This window comes from Lepidochelys kempii, chromosome 2 (genome assembly GCF_965140285.1).
Source record: "Lepidochelys kempii isolate rLepKem1 chromosome 2, rLepKem1.hap1, whole genome shotgun sequence".
In the NCBI taxonomy this organism is placed as follows: Eukaryota; Metazoa; Chordata; order Testudines; family Cheloniidae; genus Lepidochelys; species Lepidochelys kempii.
Genome location: NC_136381.1, coordinates 89,236,169 through 89,257,680, shown reverse-complemented (window position 1 = coordinate 89,257,680; position 21,512 = coordinate 89,236,169). Strand labels below are relative to the sequence as shown.

Genomic DNA, 21,512 nt, shown 5'->3' with positions numbered 1-21,512 from the left:
AGTGGTAACAGCTGATTTAGACCCCATTATTTTATTTGTGTAGTTGGGATTGTTTTCCAATGTGCATTACTTTGCATTTATCAACACTGAATTTCATCTGCCATTTTGTGGCCCAGTCACCCAGTTTTGAAAGATCCTCTTGTAGCTCTTCATAGCCTGCCTGGGACTATGTAAATCACTTTGAAACAAAAACACTTAATATTTATTAAATATTATTATTTATTTTATTTAAAATTGTGGCTTGTGCCAAAAGACAACAACCACGTTGGATCCTAATGTATTAGGCACCATACAAATATACAATAAATGACAGTACCTTCCTCAAAGAGTCTAAAAGTAAACATACGTGAGGTGGAATAAAATTTACAACTGAGTTGCTTCACACTGTCCATTTTCATTGTTATGAAGGTATGGAAGCTTTGATGATGCTTGAGATGAGTTTCTTTAGATTAACAAAGTATACTTGAAAATTATCGGAAGTTGATTTTGAAGGATAGTTTATTTCATCAAAAGTGATCTCACGGCTTATCACAGTGTTATGTTCAGTTACCTCCATTTTTTTCTTAACAAAACCTTGGTAAAAATTAGAATGAAAAACAATTAGAAGGAGAAATTGTCACTTTTTTTGGCCTAATTGCTCCATGACCCAGTTTTTTCAGTAACTTACACATAGGGCATCACAAATGAGCAATAAAGAGAATTTTAGAAATCTCTGTAAATATGGAATATTTTGAGGGTTGTGGGAATCATTTTATTATACTAAACTTTATATTAAAGAACAAGAAATCAAGCATGTTTGGTTTAAAATGTCAGAAAATTGCTTTTAAGTGTTGAAGTGCTTTAATAAGTGGAGGTGAGAAATGAAGTCCCTCATTTGACTGTTTTAAGACTAATCCATTTGCTATTTCTGTACTGTTCAATACACAGTATTGTGAGATAGCTGCATTAATATTAAGAGTTCATTCCTACCAACTTTCCAGAATGCCTTGTAGTCACTTGTTTCCATAACTTAACTTCTGATTTTGTTGCTTTATATTGGGAAGAACAGTTTTTCGCATACCCTATTGCAGTTTGACACAGGGAAAGAAAATAATCAACTGAGCTGCCTACATAATGCACACACTTTTCAAAATGAGATTTACAAGTATCAGAAAAATTCAGGATCATGTGCATCAGGATTTAGCTTGACTGTAGTTACAACTTTAATAATACAAAAAGGTCATTATTTAATGCTTGTGAAACTAGTTTATCTGTTGTATAGGCATTCCTAATCTGTGTTTTTCCTTCTCATTAGATAATGTGCAAAATGGCCTCCATGGTGGGGAAAGACATCACAGAGAGACTCATTCTTCCTAGGTTTTGTGAGATGTGCTGTGATTGCAGAATGTTTCATGTTCGTAAGGTATGAATTTTTCCCTGTCTGGTTTGGTTCTGCTGTTGCCTTTAGATTTAAAGGCACATAGTCAACCTAAAAACCACATTTGTCTGAAATTATTTTTATCTTCTGTTGTTACCTGAAATACCGAAGATAACTATAAATGAAAGATACAGGACCCCACATATTCTGTGATTGAGCAGCTGTGGAAATTGCTGCAGAACTGTATTCTAGAATCTTGGCTTTTATTTAAAAATGAAACTTTGCTTCTAGCCCTTATGGGTGTGGAGATAACCTTGAAAACATGAATCAAGTGTAAACTGAATGAAATGATTTAAAGGCACATAGTCAACCTAAAAACCACATTTGTCTGAAATTATTTTTATCTTCTGTTGTTACCTGAAATACCGAAGATAACTATAAATGAAAGATACAGGACCCCACATATTCTGTGATTGAGCAGCTGTGGAAATTGCTGCAGAACTGTATTCTAGAATCTTGGCTTTTATTTAAAAATGAAACTTTGCTTCTAGCCCTTATGGGTGTGGAGATAACCTTGAAAACATGAATCAAGTGTAAACTGATGTTTCGCTTGCCTGATCCACAGCTCTCTGGGAGGGAAGGAAGGGTGTATCAAGGCAGAGCTGGCACTGGGCATAAGCAGACCAAGCAATTGCTTAGGGCCCTGAGCAGCTCAAAGAGGCCCCCTAGTCACTTTTTTATTATAAGAACTTGCTTGTTTTGGGGGGGGGGTGTGCGCACGCACGGGAAATATTGCTGCTTAGGGCCCCTGTTGGGCTAGCACTGGCTTAATGTCAGGGTATTAAAATAAATTAATGCTTCCATGGAATTCAGACATTGCAGCTATGTAATTTGGTTCCATTTTGTACCAAAGAGTACCTGATACTACAGAAGAAGATATTTTTCTCTAATTTTTTTTTTTTTTTTTTAGTTTTACTGTGTGTATTTGATAACATTTTGTGTATAAGTTTCACTTTCTCCTTTGTATCTAGTTAGTGTCCCACATTCTTTGTAGGGTTCTTTCATATGGAAGAAGGGGAGATAAAACTTTTTTAAAAAATAATAAATTGTGATTTTTAAAACCACACAAATTGGCAGGTGTAAGGTGTAGTACCTGAAACTACTAGTAATCGTTTTTTGAAACTGACTTGATTTCAGGTTGACGTTATCATGGGGAGTATATTAAAATTGTGGTTGTGCTGGCTGTTACAATACCTTTGCAGATGATGAAACATTGCAATGATCATAAATCAGTTATTTTTAATTAATGTAATTTACTTATCTCTAATTTTTGTCTGCAGGTATGTGCAGCCAATTTTGGAGATATCTGCAGTGTGGTTGGGCAGCAAGCCACTGAAGAAATGCTTGTAAGTCTTTTGTACAGAAGTCAGGTTGTTGAGGTATGGCTGTAGGTGTACATATATTCTCCTCACCCTCTCAACACCTGGCTTACAAATAAACTACCTAAGAGAACTCAAAAGTGGGGAAATGACTAAGTTAAGTTTGCACGTGCACCTGAACTCTGTCCTTTTAAAGAGTGTATTGCAATACATTTACACCATTACATAACATTATTTATGCAGAACCGTTGCCTCTTTCATCACTCATTTTCTGAACATTTTGTATTTAAATGACTTTCATCAGTTCCGTCTGAAGTACATGGTGCTACAGAATTTTTTTTTTTTTCACCCCTGCAACCTCGGATACATGTGTAAGATATGGAGTTGTTTGAAAAATAATATGTGATCATGAAATGATCAAATTCTGTTAGGCCTGTGCATATGGGTGTAGAGTTGAGGTTGCCTGCATATCCTCAGCTTGGGCTTTTCCTGAATTTTGAGTGCTAGCACAGCTTGCATGTACATTTAATATAGTTTTTAGTAAGGTTTTTTAAAAAAAAATAAATAAAAATGGAGAGAGAAGGTGGTGGGACAAGAAAGGATCTTACGCTGCAGGACTGCGAGCTCTTCTAGCTTTTAAAAAATTGGCAATAGAATCATAGAAATGTAGGGTTGGAAGGGACCTCGAGAAGTCATCAAGTCCAACCCCCTGCACCGAGTCAGAACCAAGTAAATTGAAACCATTCCTGACAGGTGTTGGTCCAACCAGTTCTTAAAAACCTCCATTGATGGGGATTCCACAACCACCCCTTGGAAGCTTATTCCAGAGCTTAACCATGCTTGTAGTTAGAAAGTTTTTCCTAATATCTAATCTAAATCTCCGTTGCTACAGATTAAGCCCATTACTTCTTGTCCTACCTTCAGTAGACGTGGAGAACAGTTGATCACGTTCTCTTTATAACAGTCCATAACATATTTAAATAGCATGTGTGCATCTCACAATCTGAAACTAGTAGGGTAGACACCATCGGGTTACCTTGTCTCCTCTAAGAGGCTGATAGGAATGTAGAGTGGGGCTCCATCTTGAGCACTTTTACGAATTGTGAAGGAGCTCTATTTAGCCCCTTGGTAATTTGTGCTATCTGCTTACGTTTTTCATGATACAATTCAGATTTTGTTCCCAACTATTTCAGCTGCTGAGCTTTAAAAAAGAAAAGTCAGGAATCTCTTTTCATGATGGAAGGAGTGTTTGTTTTCCACTCTTCTGGTACTTCAAAAACAGTTGAATGACTTCTGTTGAAATTTTATTTTTTTACAAACCACTTTTTAGTCAGAAAGTCTGGAAAATTTCAACACAAAAGGAGACTGCTTGAGCAACTGAAAATAGGGTTGTGATGAAAACTGTAGTGCTATCTTGATAGAAGTCACTGCTGGTCTTGCTGCAATACCACAGACAGTGATAATCATGTGATGAACTTTATGCTGTGATTGCCTCATCTGCACCTTGCCCACTAATCCATTTCTGCTGGGATTACTTCAAAAATTCCAAAGATCTAAGAAAGTTCAGTCATCAGTTTTTATAAAACCAGTTTCCATAAAACTATTTTGTCTTTGAGTAGTGTCCCTCTGGGTGCTCCACTTCCGGTTGATCAGAGATTTTTCAGTAGCAGTGCCCATTCGGCCCGTGTACACGTTCCGGACAACCTCGTACCCCATACTGAGGGTATGTAGAGCTGTTCAAGTGAACCGCCCACAGTGCCTTCCCAACCACACAAGGGCTCGATTTGGCATGTTTGTTGTGCCTGTTTCAGCTTTGCTGTAGCTTAGCCTTGAGTTCTTAGTTCTAGGTTTAGTTTAGTTAGTTCCCTTATTTATTTTGTAATCACACCTTTTTAGTTAGTTTGGGGTTTTCCTGTTTAATACCGCCTTTTTCTCCCTTTTTCCTTTTGAGGGATTTGCCTTGTGGGGTCATCACTGACCTGGTATGCCAGGGTTCCTGTGCCTGCCGGGAGTCTATCCCAGTTAGCAAAGGACATTCCTGGGGTAAATGCTGTCTAGGAGACGCATGCCTTCCAGACAAGCGCAAGATCTGCTCAGCTTTTAAAAGCAGATCTCGAAAAAACCACAAGATTAAACTTTGGCTCCTCATGCTGGAATTCTCCCGAAAACCTGCCTCGGATCCGGGTTCAGACACCCCACATACATCAGCCTCCAAGTGAGCACAGTGCCCCTTCAACCTCCATGCCCTGCTTGTCTAGGTCTTTGCAAGATAAGAACACAGAGGATACCAGTAAAGCTCCTAAGAAGAGGAGTTCTGGCTCTCCTCACAGAGAGCCTACATTTAAAAAAAAAAAAAAGCCTCTGTCACTGTCAAGATTAAAAGGAGTACTTGTGGCACCTTAGAGACTAACCAATTTATTTGAGCATGAGCTTTCGTGAGCTACAGCTCACTTCATCAGATGTTTACCGTGGAAACTGCAGCAGACTTTATATACACACAGAAATCATGAAACAATACCTCCTCCCACCCCACTGTCCTGCTGGTAATAGCTTATCTAAAGTGATCAACAGGTGGGCCATTTCCAGCACAAATCCAGGTTTTCTCACCATTTGTGCTGGAAATGGCCCACCTGTTGATCACTTTAGATAAGCTATTACCAGCAGGACAGTGGGGTGGGAGGAGGTATTGTTTCATGATTTCTGTGTGTATATAAAGTCTGCTGCAGTTTCCACGGTAAACATCTGATGAAGTGAGCTGTAGCTCACGAAAGCTCATGCTCAAATAAATTGGTTAGTCTCTAAGGTGCCACAAGTACTCCTTTTCTTTTTGCGAATACAGACTAACACGGCTGTTCCTCTGAAAACTGTCAAGATTGACCATTTTGGAGACTTCATGTCCCATGCTGAGGCGCCAGTCTTCCACAGTATCTGGAGTTCATTGAAGACCTCAAGCTCCTTAAAGACCTTCTGTAGCAAGCATACCTTGGTACCAGAGTCATCTGCCGTAGCGTCCCAAAGAAGCAGTTCCAGCCGCCCCTGCCCCAAGGCCTTGGCAGCCTCATCAGGGGTCTGGAAAGAGACACAAGTTTAAATCATTGCTGCCATTCCTTCTTCTGTGCAGCCCAGTTCAGCAAAGCATCCTGTAGGGCAGAAGTGCTCATTTTGAAGGTGCATGCAAGAGCGATGCCCAAGTCAATTCCCTGGATCCACCTTGTTCCTTCCTCGACCAACTTCATTCCTATCATTCAGCCTGGTCGCGGGTCACCTAGGACTGCTGGGTGCTGGACATAGTATCTCAGGGGCTAGACCCTGCCGTTCCCTCCCATCCCCTCTCTTTCCCATCCCTCTTCTGGGACCCTTTCCACCAGCAACTCCTCGTTTAAGAGATCGAGAATCTCCTGCGCCTGGGGGCGGTGGAGGAGGTCCCTTGAGACATGAAAGGAAAGGGGTTCTATTCCCAGTACTTCCTAATTCCGAAAGCAAAAGGGGGTCTCAGACCCATTCTGGACCTGCATTGCCTCAACACGTCTCTCAGTTTTGAATGATCTCTCTGGCCTCCATCATCCCCTGCCTGGAACTGGGAGACTGGTACGCCACCCTCAATTTAAAGGATGCTTATTTCCATATTCCAAGGTCAGACATTCCCTCCGTTTCATAGTGGGCAGACGTCACTTTCAATTCACGGCGCTGCCCTTTGGCCTCTCATTGGCCCCACAGGTGTTCACAAAATGTATGGTGCCAGTGGTTGCTTAGCTGAGATGTCAAGGGGTCCAGGTCTTCCCGTATTTTGACAACTGGCTTATCAAGGGCCGGTCTCGGGAACTTGTGCAGAGGAGCCTCGATCTGATGCTTTCCACCTACCGCGAAGTGGGTCTGTTAATAATAGGGGCATGGCTCGACTCCACGCAAGCCAGAGCCTTCCTTCCAGCAGCATGTTTTCAGGCCATGTCAGACCTGATCTCCCATATGAAGAACCACCCGCTCACCACGGCTGTCACCTGCGTGCAGTTGTTGGGCTACATGGCCGCATGCACATAAGTGGTCAGTCATGCCAGGCTCCATCTCCAGCTGCGGCAAGAACCCTGGGTAGGTAGTTGAACCCTGGGTTGGTGTTGGAGGAAGGTGCCTTCACGGCCATGGCTCCATCACTGACCCTGGTCTCTGATGCTTTAGACCTGGGATGGGGAACCCACCTGGGCGAGCTCAGTACCCAGTGCTGCTGGTTGTGGGACAGTCTGGTCCTCCATATCAATGTTAGGGAGTTCAATGTGGTTTGCTTGGCTTATCAGGCTTTTTTGCCCCACCTGAAGGGCAAGGTGGTACAGGTCCTGGCAGACAATATGGCTACAGTGTATTACATCAACTGACACAGCGGAGCCGGTTCATTGGCCCTTTGCCAAGAAGCTCTCCGCCTTTGGGACTTTTGTGTGCGGCATGCCATTCATCTGGTAGCCGCTCACCTACCCAGGACCAGGAACATATTAACAGATCGCATCAGCAGTACCTTCTCATCTTGCCATGAGTGGTCGCTCCACCCAGAGGTGGTCAGTGTAATCTTCTGGAAGTGGGGGATTCCCTAGGTGGATCTGTTCGCATCCAGGCAGAACAGGAAATGCCACGTATTTTGTTCAATCTGGGGGATGGACAGGGGTTCCCTGTCAGATGCATTTCTCCTCCTGTGGTCGGGGGCTCTGATGTACACCTTCCCACCAATGCCGTTGATTCGCAGAGTCCTAGTGAAGATCAAACATGATAGGGCAAAGTTTATCCTAATAGCCTCGCCAGTACTGGTTCGGCATGCTATTGGATCTTTCGGTAGCTGCCCCACTGCAGCTACCCTCTGGCCAGATCTGCTGTCCCAGAGCCATGGCAGTCTTCTGCACCCAAACCTGGCGGCATTGCACTTGACAGCATGGCTACTGCATGGCTGAATGTGGACGAATGGGAATGCTCGGCCTGGGTTGGGTAGCAGAAAAACCGTCCATCAGAGCGACTGACTTGGCCAAGTGGAAAAGGTTCACGTGCTGGGCCTTGGAATGACATGCCTGGGCTGAGAAGGCCTCACTGCAGGAGACCCTGGATTATTTGCTGCACCTCAAACTCCAAGGTTTGTCTCTGTCATTGATCAAGGTCCTATTGGCCGCTATCTTGGCTCTCCACGCTGCATTCCAAAGCAGGTTGATCTTCGCTCACGACATGACGGGCCAGTTTTTGAAAGGTCTGGAGCGTCTCTACCTGCATGTCTGGGATCCTGTCCCTCCCTGGGACATCTCGTGTTGTCAAGGTTCCTGGGGTCTCCCTACGAGCTATTGGCTTCCTGCTCTCTCCTGCTTCTTTCTCGGATGGTTTTGTTCCTGGTTGCAATAACATCAGCCTGTATGGTGTTCGAGATCAGGAGGCTTACTTCAGAACCGCCCTACAAGGTCTCCTACAAGGATAAGGTGCAGCTGCACCCAGTGTTTCTGCCCAAGGTTGTTTCCTAGTTTCATACTGGCCAGGACATACACTTACCTGTCTTCTTTCCAAAGCCTCATACATCAGAGGAGGAACGCAGGCTGCACTTGCTGGATGTCAGAAGGGCGCTGGCCTTCTACGTAGATAGAACAAGGTTGTTCCGTAAGTCAACGCAGTTGTTCGTTGTGATGGCAGACAGAATGAAAGGTCGCCCAATGTCTGTGTGTAGTGGGGTGGTTACTCGCTCCTGCCCGGTGGGGTTTAAAAGCCAGCCCTGGCGGAGAGCCAGGGCTGAGGGCAAGAGAAGCTAGGCTGATTGGGGAAATGGCCACAGCTGGGCCATGGCCCAATCAGGCTGCAGCTGGGCCTATAAAGGGGCTGCTAGGCTGAAGCTTAGAGTCTCTCTGCGTTCAGAGAGGGAAGGGCCTGGCTGCAGGGACCGGAGGGAGTACCTAGAGTGGAGCAGGGCTGAGTGGGAAAGGCCAGGGGAGCAGGGGAGCTCCGACCTGGAAACCCCCAGGCTGCGAGGCCTAGATTTGGGCCTCTTAGGTTCTGGGGTTGCAAGGGGCAACCTATGGGTAGACAGAGGCAGCAGGTCCAAATCCCCTCGCCTGTGATGAGTAGCTGATACACTGCAGTCTGCCCTGTGGAGCAGGGCTAAGCGATAACTGGTAGTAGCCAAGACTGAGGCGAGGTGGAGGTAGTGGGTGGGAGTTCCCAAAGGGGGAGACCCTCAGGGATTGTTGGGGTTTACTGCCCAGGGGCAGCACCAGGTCCTGGGAGGGACTGGGGCCGGCGGTAAGGCAGATCATCAAGACGGCAGAGGGCGCTCCAGAGGCTGACGAGCTAATTCCCAAGGACAACCAGCAGGAGGCGCTGTTGGGTGAGTCCAGCTCTATTACACTGCACAAAGGATTTCGTCCTGGATCACGGCCTGCATCCGCTACTGCTATGAGCTGGCAGAAGTGCCTCCACCAGGAATCCTGACAGCACACTCGACAAGGGTGCAAGCGTTGTCATTGGCCTTCCTGGCGCAGGTGCCAATCCAGGAGATCTGTAGGGCCGCTGCCTGGTCTTCTGTCCACACGTTTACATCTCATTATGCACTTACCCAGCAAACTCGAGACGATGCTGGCTTTTGCAGAGCAGTGCTGCAATCGGCATGACCGTGAACTCCAAGTCCACCACCATGGACACTGCTTGTGAGTCATCTAGAATGGAATTGACATGAGCAAGCACTCAAAGAAGAAAAAACAGTTACCTACCTTTTCATAACTGTTGTTCTTTGAGATGTGTTGCTCATGTCCATTCCCATTACCCGCCTTCCTGCCCTTCTGTCGGAGTTGCCGGTAAGAAGGAACTGAGAGGGCGTAGGGCTGGCGGTGCCTGATACACCGACGCATGAGCGCAGCACTCAAGGGGGCACCACATCCAACCCTACGGATACTGCTAAGGCAAAAATCTCCGACGACCGCGCACGTGGGCGCGTGCACACCTAGAATGGAATGGACATGAGCATGGTTCAGATCTTGAAGAGCAACTGTTACGAAGAAGTAGGTAACCATTTTTTCTCTCTGAACATCGGGAACAGTTCCAGACTATTAGAGCAGAGGGTTAGTTCTTAGCAAGGATATCATTGTAAGCCTCCCTAGATGGAGCACACATGGCAGTTTGTTGCATCTCTGCTGCTATCGTCATCCATCAAGGATCTTGGCTGCAACTGTTGGGATTTCCTAGGGAGGTCCAAAGTACCAGAGAAGACCTTTCTTTTCGTGGATTGAAACTTTTCAGTGTATCCACTGGTGAATCCTTGCACACCTTGAAAGATTCCAGGGCCACACTCGGGTCTCTTGATATATGTAAACCTGCAAGTAAAAGAAAATTTAGTAGGTATGAAATGGCAGAGCGGTCCCATCCAGTCCAATTCTCTGGCTTTCATAGACCTGCCAAACCACTTGAAGGAGACCTTCCACCACAACCACTGCCACCACACAGGCCACCTCCTCATTGAAATGTCAATTTTGAGGGTTTGGTTGAGGGTCCAGAATGCCTCCACCTCAGGGATCTTCAGCTGTACTACACTACTCACCCTCTTCCCTTGGGAGACACTCTTTCCCATTTTTGAAGTGCATGGGAGAAAATTGCATTTGATAAATAAGTTTTGGAGGTTATAACATTTGGTTACTCCATCCATTTCATCCGCATCCTACCCCTCACCCCATCCACTCAGGGACTCTTCTCACAAACATTTGCTGAGATAGGAAATCATCTCCATTCTATCTAGTGGGGCCATAGACCCAGTTCTAGTTCAGCACAAATGGAAGGGATTTTATTCCAAGTAATGTAGTGGTTGGTTCAGAAAAGAACGGAGACCAAAATTATATTTCAGAGTTCTGAATACCTTCATGAAACACAGAAATTCAGGATGGTAACTCTCTCCGCTGTAATTCCATCATCAGGTTCTGGGAATTGGTTTGTGGCCCTCTACCTTCAGGATGCATACTTTCATGTCTCCATTCACTCCCTTGCAAGAGGTTTTTTCATTTCAGAGTTGGCTAGGATCACATCCAATATCAAGTGCTCCCCTTTGTACTGTCATCTGCTCCAAGATTTTTCTCCAAAGTCCTGGCGGTAGTAGCTGCTCGCTTTCATCTGTGGAGAATAATAGTCTTCCCCTACCTTGACGATTGGCTCTTCAAGGGCCAACCATATATTGAAGTCTTCTCTGCAGTACAGACAGCCGTGAGCCTATTCTACAATTTAGGATTTCAACTCAACATCAAAAAATCCATTTGACTCCAGTTCAATAGGTAAACTTCATAGGAGCTTCTCTGGATGCCCTAGCGTCCAGAGCTTACCTTCTTGCACACAAATTTATTACACTGACAAGCCTTGTTGTCAAGATACAAATAAGCCCCCAGTCAATGGCAAGAAATTGCCTTCAACTTGTTGGTGATATGGCAGCTTGTAATTTTGTAACACAACATGCCACAACAACTTCACTGGTTCCAGGGGTGGCTCAGAACAGTCTGTATCCCAGTCAAGCTGGTGCCTGTCCATCAGGCGCTAGACTTGCTCAGTAGGTGGAAGAACCCATTCAGAGTCTGTACTGGAGTTCCTTTCACCCACCCTCTTCTACTATCACCATAACTTTTAGATGCATCACTTGTGCAAAGGGACAAACACCTGGGTGGGGGGACACTGTCCAAGGCAGATAGTTGCCTCAAGAGTGTCTCCTACAGATAAACCTCCTAGAATTACAAGCAGTCTGGAACACCTGTATCCACTTTCTTTCCTTAATCAGGGGCCAGTCCATCAAAGTCATGACAGATAATATAATCTGTACATTCTATATAAATTGTCAGTGAGGGATGATTGTGCTGAAGCAATAAAGCTGTGGAACTGGTTTATAGCCAATCACACCCTCATTTCAGCCTCTTATCTTCCAGGCATTGCAAAACACCATGGCTGCTGATCTGAGCAGATGTTTCTTCCAAGATTACGAGTGGGAACTGGACTCTTGGATTCTCAGTTTTTTTCCAGGTTTCTGAAAGTAGACCTCTTTGCAATGCCTGCCAACAGAAAGTGCAAGAAAATTGTGCTTGAGAGGACTGGGTTATCAATCCTTGGGAACACCTTTCTCATTCCTTGCAGGAGAGGTATTCTCTATCTCTTCTAACATCGTTGATTCTGAGGGTGTTAAACAAGACAAAGATGGAGTCATTCTAATTTCACCAACTTGGCTGAGGCAGGTCTGGCACACTTACCTGATTTACTTTGCCTCCTGTCCAGCATTAAACTTCCAACCACTTCCCATCTGCTGTCTCAGAACGCTGGTTGGACTCTCCATTCCAACCTGGCCATCCTCTGACTCAACGCTTGATTCTCAGAGAGAGAGAGATTTCCTGTTTGACAGGTCCTATTGAACAGCAGAAAGATCTCTACTAGAGATAATTACTTTCAACAATGGAAGAAATTTTACCATTGGTGTATCCAGCAACTCTTGATCTCTTCATTCTTCTCTTTCCACTGTTCTTGATTACTGATCGGATTTAAAGAAGTCAGGTCTTTCTGATGAGTTCTATCAGAGTTCATTTGTCAGCTTTTGTAGCCTTTTAGTCCCCAGGGGTTTTCAGTCTTTGCTCATCCCACAACAGCAAGATTCATGAGGTGATTGCTTAAACTTTTTCCCCATATCAGAGAGCCTGTGTCCGTATGGGATTTGAACTTGATCCTTAATTGTCTTCTGAAACTTCCTTTTCAGCCACTAGCTGTGTTCTCTGCTGAACTTATCTATGAGAATGGCATATTAGTGGCCATCACTTTTGCTTGCAGAGTCAGAAAATTAGGCGTAATGATGGCTGATCCCTCTCCATCCCATCTTATTGTTTTTTTTTCAAGGATAAGGTACCAGTACGCCCACATTCTAAAATATCCCCCAATTTCCACATTAACTAAATTCTTGATCTTTCTGTGTTTTGTCCCAAAGCCACATTAGACTAGTGAAGAAGCTGCCTTGCATACCTTGGATGTTAGAAGGGAGTAGCCTTCTATTTGGACAGATCAGACCATTTAGAAAGTCTACAAGACTCTTTCAGTTGCAGACAGAACTAAAGGATTCACAATCTCCACCCAAAGATTTTCAAAGTGGGTTTCCAGTTGTGCTCCTGTTTGTTACCGGGCTGCTAATGTTCAGCCCCCTTTGAGAATAAAAGCCCATTCTACGAGATCCCAAACTAGTTCCATAGTACTATTAAAAATGTATCAATTGCTGAAATGTGCCATATGGCAACCTGGGTATCAGTGAACACTTTTTCCAAACACAATATCCTGATATATGCCTCTAGATCAGAAGCTGCTATTGGCACAATAGTCCTTTCTTTATTGTTGGATCCAGCTCCAAAGCTCTCTCCTCCTCCAAGGGATACTCTTGGATGCCTGAAGTGATACTACCGATAAGGACACTACTCGAAGAAGTAGTCATTACTCACATTGTGCAATAACCAGAGTTCTTTGAGAGGTGTCTCTCTAGTTGTGCTCCACTACCCACCCTCCTTCCCCTCTACTTCAGAGTTTTGTCTCGCAGGACCTTGTGGTAGAGAAGGAACTGAGAGTGGTTTGCTCATGCAGCTCCATATATCCTTAGTATAGGGCATGAGGGTGTCTGGAGTGTATTTGCAGGCCAAACAGGCAGTATTACTGAAAATCTCTGATCAAAGGCACAGGTGCCACAGAAGTGGAGCACCCATAGGGGAACGCATCTCCAAGATCTCCAGTTACTGCATGAGGTGAGTAACCTCTCCTTTCCTTGCACCAAATGTGGAATTTTTCACCGAAGAACCAGAATGGGCAGTGTTCTGTTGATAGGCAGTGACAGGTTTAAAGTCTGATGTTCACAACCTATAAGAGCTAGCAATGGGAGTTTTATATCATTATAAAGGAGAGATTCTCCGTTTTCTGAAGAAGCTCATCATTTGCTTTTAATTGGGAATCTTCTCTTTCCAATGGCTATAGTAATCTTAAATGTTTTCTGACAATAGTAGGTAAAGTTGTCAGACACAAGTGTGATTGTGTCCCTTTAATATTACCTTTTTCAAAAGGAATTACATAGTGAAGAGTTTGTCTTTTGAAATGCTTTTTTAGTTTATGGACAGAGTTATTTATATATAGGAGAAAGACAGTGGTAAGAGAGAATTAAAGGAAATACTTAGCCGTCAAAAAGAGTGTTTTGTATCCAGGTGCGAACTTTGATGTCCATCCTTCAGATGTAATTTGAGGGGATCTAATTAAGAGGATAGTAGAAATGGCATGCCCTTTTGCTTTGCAAAACCTATATAAACAGATCCTGTTGTGAGCAGCAGGACAAAGAATCTTAACAAGGGAAGTAGTGAAGTAAAGGAGCATAAATCGGAACAAGTAACCCCTATTAAAGCTTGCATAAATGTTTATTTACTGTGTTTTATATAGCTACCAAGGTTTTTCCAGCTCTGTTCTGATAATGTTTGGGGAGTTCGGAAGGCTTGTGCAGAATGCTTCATGGCAGTTTCATGTGCAACATCCCAGGAGGTCCGGCGGACAAAACTGTCAACGCTTTTTATCAATCTGATCAGTGACCCGTCACGATGGGTAAGAGTTTTGTTTTATTTATCAAATAACTATTTTTCTGTTCGCTTTTTCTTTGATACCCCATGTTAATTTTTTAGAGATAAGTATCTTCTTCATGTGCATGATTTTGTCAAGTAATTATGTATAATGGTGGTTTTGCTGACTGGAGGAATGCTGTTCTACATTATTCTGGTAAAATGTACTGGACCCTTCCATTGAGAAAAGGTATGTGGAGTTGCAGGCTTCCCTGCTATTCAGTGTTGCCAAAAGTCTGCTTATCACGAGGAATATCAGAAAATTGCAGATGTAATTAAATTGAATATATTGAGATTTTTTTCTCCGTAGTTCACATTCTCTCCTCTCCCCCCTTGAAAATCCATCCTTCAAATCTGTGTTAGGGTTGTCAACAGGGGGCTCCTTCTCAGAGCCAAAAGGAAGCCTTAGTGCCCCGGAGCACCAGCTCTTTGGCTCTGAGGAGGCATGTGAGCCATAATCAGGTACAATGAAAGAAGTAATAGAAATGGAGGTGAGAGAGGCTCACCAGAAGTAAATGGAATTCAAGCCTGTGGTTCTTATTGAATCAACTTAAATTCCTGACAGTGTAAAATATTGTGTTTCCACTAAACCAGCTTTACAGTCGCTTGGATCCTCCACTTGGTTGGCGTTCAGACTTACTCACTTTAAACATTGAAATAGTGTGGGAGGGTGAAGCATGCTGTCAACCACAGTCAATGTGAAGATGTATATAATGATCTGTGAATTGACCACTTTGTCTGCCTCCTGTATTTCATGTCTCACCCCAATCTTCCCCTGCTCAAGGCTTTTTGCCTGGCACTTTCCCATATCCAGCTTGTTGGCACTGTTCCCAGATGCAAGTCTCTCCTGTCACTTTCCCCAATGCCCTTACAACTCTTCCCATTCCTAACAGCTGGTGGTGTATTTATACAACAGCTGTATTTAAATTATTTTCTCTGGAACCCATTACTCTAGGTCCGCCAAGCTGCCTTTCAGTCCCTGGGGCCTTTCATATCAACTTTTGCTAACCCATCCAGCAGTGGTCATTTTTTTAAAGAAGAAGAAAGTAAGAACACAGAGGATCATAGATCTGCAGAGGAAGATAGGTATGAATTTTCTTGGTTTTGTAGTTTTCATTTGCATATAGATATTGCTGCTTAGGAGACTTTAATTTTTCTTTTAATTTGATACCCACATTGGTAGTGAAGACACCAGAACTTTTGCCAAAAATTGGCCAATGGAACCCTCTTTAGCTAAGTTGTTGTTCAGTTATTTAGGGTACTTCACTTAGGTCAGCTATCCAGTAAGTAAAACTAATTCTATAAATACTAAAATAAGAACGTGACTATAAACTTTCATAAGTGTCTAAATTTATAACCAGTATGTTGGGTTTTTTTAAAACTCATGCCTATTTTCTTTGACACCCAACAGTGAAAAGATCAGGGATACAGAAGATGTCACAACAGAGGATGTACATAGCAGGACAGAGAAGCCGCCTTCAGATGCTGATTTTAGTGATTTTACAATAAAACTTGAAAACACCATGGAAGACCATAACCCTGTGCCAAGTAATTCTCAGAGTGAAACTGATTACCAGACTGAGACATTCTTATGTTGCACTTTGTCTTCAGAATCTTGTGGGGAAATAGCTGATGAGAATGATCAAAGTTCTAACTTCTGTAGTATAGCAACACTGCAGGAATCTGGGTTGAGGTCCCAGGAAACCTCCCTCTCAGAACAGGAATTGTACAATTCTTTCCATTTCTGGAGGACTCCGCTTCCTGAAATAGATATTGATTTAGAGCTTCAGCAAACTGATCAGATAATGTCCAACCCAGAAATTCGGGAAGGAACAAAAGACGTGACGGTACCAGTGTTTTCAAACATTACTATGGCCACGAGGAAGGAGCTGGAAGAAATGATAGAAAATCTGGAGCCTCATGTTGATGATCCAGATGTTAAAGGTATAGTGAAGATATTTGTGTATAGTTAGTGTCTGGAAATGTTTTTGTGTAATAATTAATGTTTTGCTGTGGAGGTTTTCATTTTTAACCTTTTGAATGAAGCTTTTTAAAAAAATTCAGAAGAATTAATGCTTTTGGAGTTTAACAAAATTGGTTCTAGCTGTTTTAATTTAACTGTGAAAAAGGATGACAAACCAAAACATTCTTATTTTTGAAAAGCAGCCTCTGATTGTACAGATGCAGTTCTGCTCCCATTGTTTATTGCGAGTGCATAACTGCAGGTACAATAATTGCACCTGTAATTCTTAGTACTTGGATATCTAACTACTTGATTTGTCAATATAATCAGGCTGTCACCTGAGTGCTGCGAATCATTGTGCTCAGTGTTGCATATGCAGTTGTTATGTGCAAAATAGGAAGCCAGATTGAGGCCTTTTTGAAAAATCAAGGCCTGAATGTAACAATGTTTTCACCTTCTGAACAATCAAGTTTATTTTTTAAGGAAATAGCCTTACGGTATCCATGTTTCCAGAACCTCTTCTATAGCAACTTTCATTGCCTGCTGATGTGCGCCAGGATTATGGTCAGGGCAAGGTTAGAAGTGACCCAAATCCTGTCCAACTCTTAGGGCAAGGTTAGAAGTGACCCAAATCCTGTCCAACTCTTAAATGCACACACATCTTGTGAGATTGAAGTGTAATGAATGTGCTGTCCCCTACCTTCTTTTTAATAATCTGCTGCCCTTTATGTGGCATCACAGATTTGTTGGGATAGCTGCACTGCAGAAGTCTTAAAGCATGCCAAATTCAAAAAGGGCAGCAGCAAATCTGGCACTGTGGCTTGGAAAGTGGCCATGGAGATTGGAGTATTCTTGATCTCAAGAATCCTGCAGGCTAGAAGAGCACACTCTTAAAGGAGGGAAGAAAAGAGGGGTGGGAAACGCCTGTCAGAATAAGCAGCCATGCTTGGATGCTTTCCTGAAACTTTGGTTTTTCTCCTATCACTAATTACACAGGATACTCACTGATAGCCTAACTTTAATTAGACTTGGCCTGTTCCTGTTTAATCTACTGTAAAATCAGCAGATGAAAATGTTCTGCTTTGAGAAAACTCTAGCCCATTGCTCTGTAAGGGGTGGATAAGAAGGATGGGGTCTAGAAAAATGTACTAGTTCAGTTACTGGTGAGAAGCACATTAGCCAGTGCTGTTTAGGTTTGACTCTAGAGACTTGTTCTACACAGCTACAAAATGTATATTAAACTGTTTCATGAGGATCTGCCTAGCTAATGCATTTGTATACTCAGAGGTGCTCGGTATTACAAGATTGTTTCTGAATCTGTGCTTTGAAGTTGGCTGGTCTCATTCCAGAGCAATTGTCTTGCTGCACTTTAGGATGGTTTCAATGTAAAGAAGCTCACAGGTGCAGTTCTGTGTGTATGTCTGTCTGTCTGATCAAAGAAAACTACATGAAAGGAAATCTAAAGATGCAAAATCCAAATACTCAGAAGTTAGGAAATGCCTGAACTAGGGTGTCTGTGCAGTAACAGTTTGACCCCCTTGTTCATATGCATTCTGATACAGTCGTTAGTTATGTGATCACATACTATTTTTTTCATACAGGTCCCCTGCCTCAATCAGGCGATGGGTAGTTACTCAATATTTCTTTTTATTCCCCTCATTAAATGTATGGCCTTAGAGCTTATTGAATGCACGCCATCTAAATCCTGCACTGAATACAAAATTATTAATTTTATAGTCACTTTCACTACCTTAAAAGAGTGTTTTACAAATAAAACAAATGAATTTATCTTCACAACACGCGTGTAAGAGTGGGTAATATTACTTTCCCCATTTTACAGATGCGGAATTGAGACAGAGAGAGATTAAGGCCAAAATTATCAAAAGTGTCCACTAATTTCAGATGCCCAATTTGAGACATCTGATTTTCCGGAATATTTTGCATTCTCTATGTTCACAGCACAGCGCCAGCCAATTTGAGTCGATGCTCAGCACATCTGCAAATGAGGTTTTTCACATTGGGCACCCAGAAAATTAGGAAGATGCTATTTTAGTGGCCACGTATGAAAAGTGAGGTTTAAGTGACTTGCCCAGCGTCACACAGGAACTCTGTACCAGAGACGGGGATAGAATTCAGTACTCCAAGGTGGAATTCAGTTTCTTTAATTGTGACCTGCAGTCCCCTGCTATATCAGACACCTTCCAACTTCTGCAACAAATGAGCCAGGGACAACAGCCTTATTAACTACCCAACCCTTATTCGTTCCAGAGCACTGTCTTCCTGTGCATGGAGAGGGGCAAGGGTTATGTGGAAAACCAGTATGTTTCAGGAAATTAAAGACTATATAATAACACAGTGATTCCCAGACTTCATATTAAGGTGACCCACTAAGTGCATTTTGCCTTTTTTTTTTTTTTTTGTGACCCACCCAGGCTCCAAAACATGGGGAGGGCCCCAAAATCATAGGCCAGCATCCTTCTCTTCTGCTGCTGTCGCCTCCACCTTGCCCTTCTGAAGGGACACTGACCACCTGCAGCAGCCCCTCCACCCTAGCACTGCAACCCTATCCTGGCTTGGTGTGGAGGAGAGGCCCAGAGGGGTGGTCAGTTGGAGAGAGAGCTCACCTCGCAGTGGCTGGGCTAAACCTGAGTGGTGCCAGGTCCCAACTTCTGGAGTGGGGAGCCAGGTCCAGCACTGCAGGACGGGAGCCACTGCTGCGAGGTGAGTGTGGGGTAAGTGGAGGCTAAGCTCTCCTTCCACCTCCATACCCCTGGGGTCACCCATCTCGAACCTTTACATGACCCATTGGTCATACACATACACACATGGGGGCCAAATTAAGGTTTCACAGGCAACCCAGCTTTAATGTTTTTTAATGTAGTTTTATAGGAAATTTCCTAATGGGGGGGGGGGGGGGGAAGTGAAAAGAAATTCTAAGACATGCAACCATATTGAAGCACAACTTAAGTATCAGCAGGGTTCAGACCTTTGGACTACAGCATGGTCCTAGAGCACTCTGCCTCACAGAGTAGCTGGCAGTAGTAGACTGTTACCCTCTATTGGACCAGCCAAGAGAGCGGGATGAGAAACTCACTTTGCCAGTAGGTTTCACAGCTATTCACTAATAGCAGAGGAATGTAGAAATGCAGGACACCTGATTTCAATTCCAGTTTCTATAGGGGAATGTTGTCTAGAGGTTACAGACCATTCTGTTCCTGTGCCCCCAGCTTGTCACTGTCCCCCTCTGCATCTGTGTACCTCCTAACTCCCTCTCAATTGACTCTTGTCTCCCTCCTCCCCTGGTCCTCCCCATCCTCTGGGTCCTGCAAACACCCCCGCCCCTTCTTCGCCCCTTTGCATTCCAGTATGGTTGCTTCCTCCTTCTCCATACACTTGGGTGCCAGCATCAGTAGTACAGGAGAGAGAATCTCCTGCTCTCAATTCCTGTGCCTGGTGCCGCAGCAGCCTGGAGGAGCAATTGTAAGGGAAGTCCTGCTCAACCCCTGCAGCCATGAGCATGCTCAGTGCAAACAGAATCTTCAGAGAACTTAGCTGCCAAACAAGCCTCTTTTGAGCATGTGTGAACTGCAATTTTTCAGAGGCTTATAACTTGGCTAAATTTGGGTAAATTTTCATGGGGACAGCAAAAGGCATATACCTGTCAACAAACCAGTCACCCTGCCAAATTACAAGTCCCTGCTCCAAAGCATGGAGGAATTAGAGTTTCTCAACACAATAGTTATAAGAATTTTTTTAAAATATGGGTAAAAGAACATTTTCCCATAATCTCATTCTCAGAAATGTCGGAATCATTTCAGCTGAAACTTACCCAAAACTTAAGTTTGAAGCAGATACCTGGCATGGAAAATTTCAGCCCCCAATGAATAGTTTGGCAAAACCCCAAGCAACAGAACATAGGGGCTTATAATGGAAAATATCTGTCAACCTTAAGTATGTGTGTCTCTACTAGATCCACCTATAATAAATATTGGTTAAAGTTGGGAAAAAACTTTTGTTTGTGTGTTATCATTAGAGCAGCCTCAAAAGAATTTGAAATTCCTAATAGGTGTTTCGGGATAGATTTTTTTCTTTTTTTTTAATACAGTACCTGCACCATTATAGCACTTAAAATAATCACAGGAGCATTTTTTTTGTCTGCTAATAATGGGTGAACACTAAGGAAAGAAACAGAAAGCAAAAGAGTGAAAACAAGAGAAGCAGAAAAGAGAAACTGCAGAAAATAAAGAGGGAAGATGTGCTGCCATGTAGACGAATTTTTTTCTTCTGAGTTATTTATGTATTTTTCTGTAAACACACAAATTTGAAGTGTTGTGCATCTATATACATTATCTATTTAGAAAAAGACCCTTAATATTCCTTTAATTTTAACTGAAAATGAAAGGCCTATATTTTGATGTTGGTTCTGGTTGTGGGGGAGGAGAGGAAAGATAAGTTCTTTTAAATGTGCAGTGGGATAAAGTTCAGTTGAATTATTTCTTCAGTTTTTTTGCCTCACAAGAATTAACTCTCCTGAAAATCTGGAATAGCATTTCATGCCTAAATAGTCTGATAAGAGCTAGTAATCGCTTTCACTTTTTAATTTATAGTAGAAACTCATTCATTTTGTTTATCCATATATCTATTGTTTGTGCATTTAAAAAAACCAGGGGTCTTTCCCTCACTTCTCAGTAAAGAAGAAACAACTGAATACTACTGTGAGGTCTCTAATTATCAAATTCTCATTAATTTTACAAAGTTTACTGTAGATAACTTAATAGTGTTATATGAAATATGGTATTAATTAAAACTAAATTATACTTTCTAATGAACCTGATGCATTTCATGTACAGTATTAGTACTTTTTTGTTTACTTAGTAATTTGTAGTGGGCTTCCTTGTCAGTATGGATTACTACAATCCTACTGTAACTGTTTTCTTTCAAGTATTTTATTAAATGCTTGTCAGTTACAGAACTGGCTAGGCTACATAATGACCAAATCCTTACTCATTTGCTCCTGCTGTTCTTACCCCCATCTAGAGACCATCCCAGAGATAGAAGACCACAGTTCATGTTTGGCCTTCACATGTGATGTTACTTACCTGTCCCACACCATTGTGTGTGTCTCAGTTGTCTAGCTGTGTATTTAGTGTTTAATATTGTTCTGAGTTGTAATTCTGCTTTATGTAACAGTCCGTCATAATTGTAAAAAAAGGTTAGGT

The 21,512-nt window shown here is 42.9% G+C and overlaps 1 protein-coding gene across 14 annotated transcripts in view; it reads left to right on the top strand.

Annotated features, from left to right (window-relative positions):
* Positions 1 to 21,512, top strand: part of PPP4R1 (protein phosphatase 4 regulatory subunit 1) — a 90,447-nt gene that overhangs the window by 54,345 nt on the left and 14,590 nt on the right. For 11 of the 14 annotated variants that reach the window (XR_013635315.1, XM_078851573.1, XM_078851578.1 and 8 more), the window contains 5 exons: positions 1,295 to 1,402; positions 2,698 to 2,796; positions 14,158 to 14,316; positions 15,286 to 15,416; positions 15,742 to 16,274. Coding sequence is in view for 13 of the 14 variants with exons in the window: in XM_078851573.1 (XP_078707699.1) it covers positions 1,295 to 1,402; positions 2,698 to 2,796; positions 14,158 to 14,316; positions 15,286 to 15,416; positions 15,742 to 16,274 (1,030 nt within the window). In the remaining variant the exon portion in view is untranslated. The remainder of the gene's footprint in view (positions 1 to 1,294; positions 1,403 to 2,697; positions 2,797 to 14,157; positions 14,317 to 15,285; positions 15,417 to 15,741; positions 16,275 to 21,512) is intronic. The other 3 variants (XM_073331579.2, XM_073331583.2, XM_073331582.2) reach the window with 2 other exon arrangements.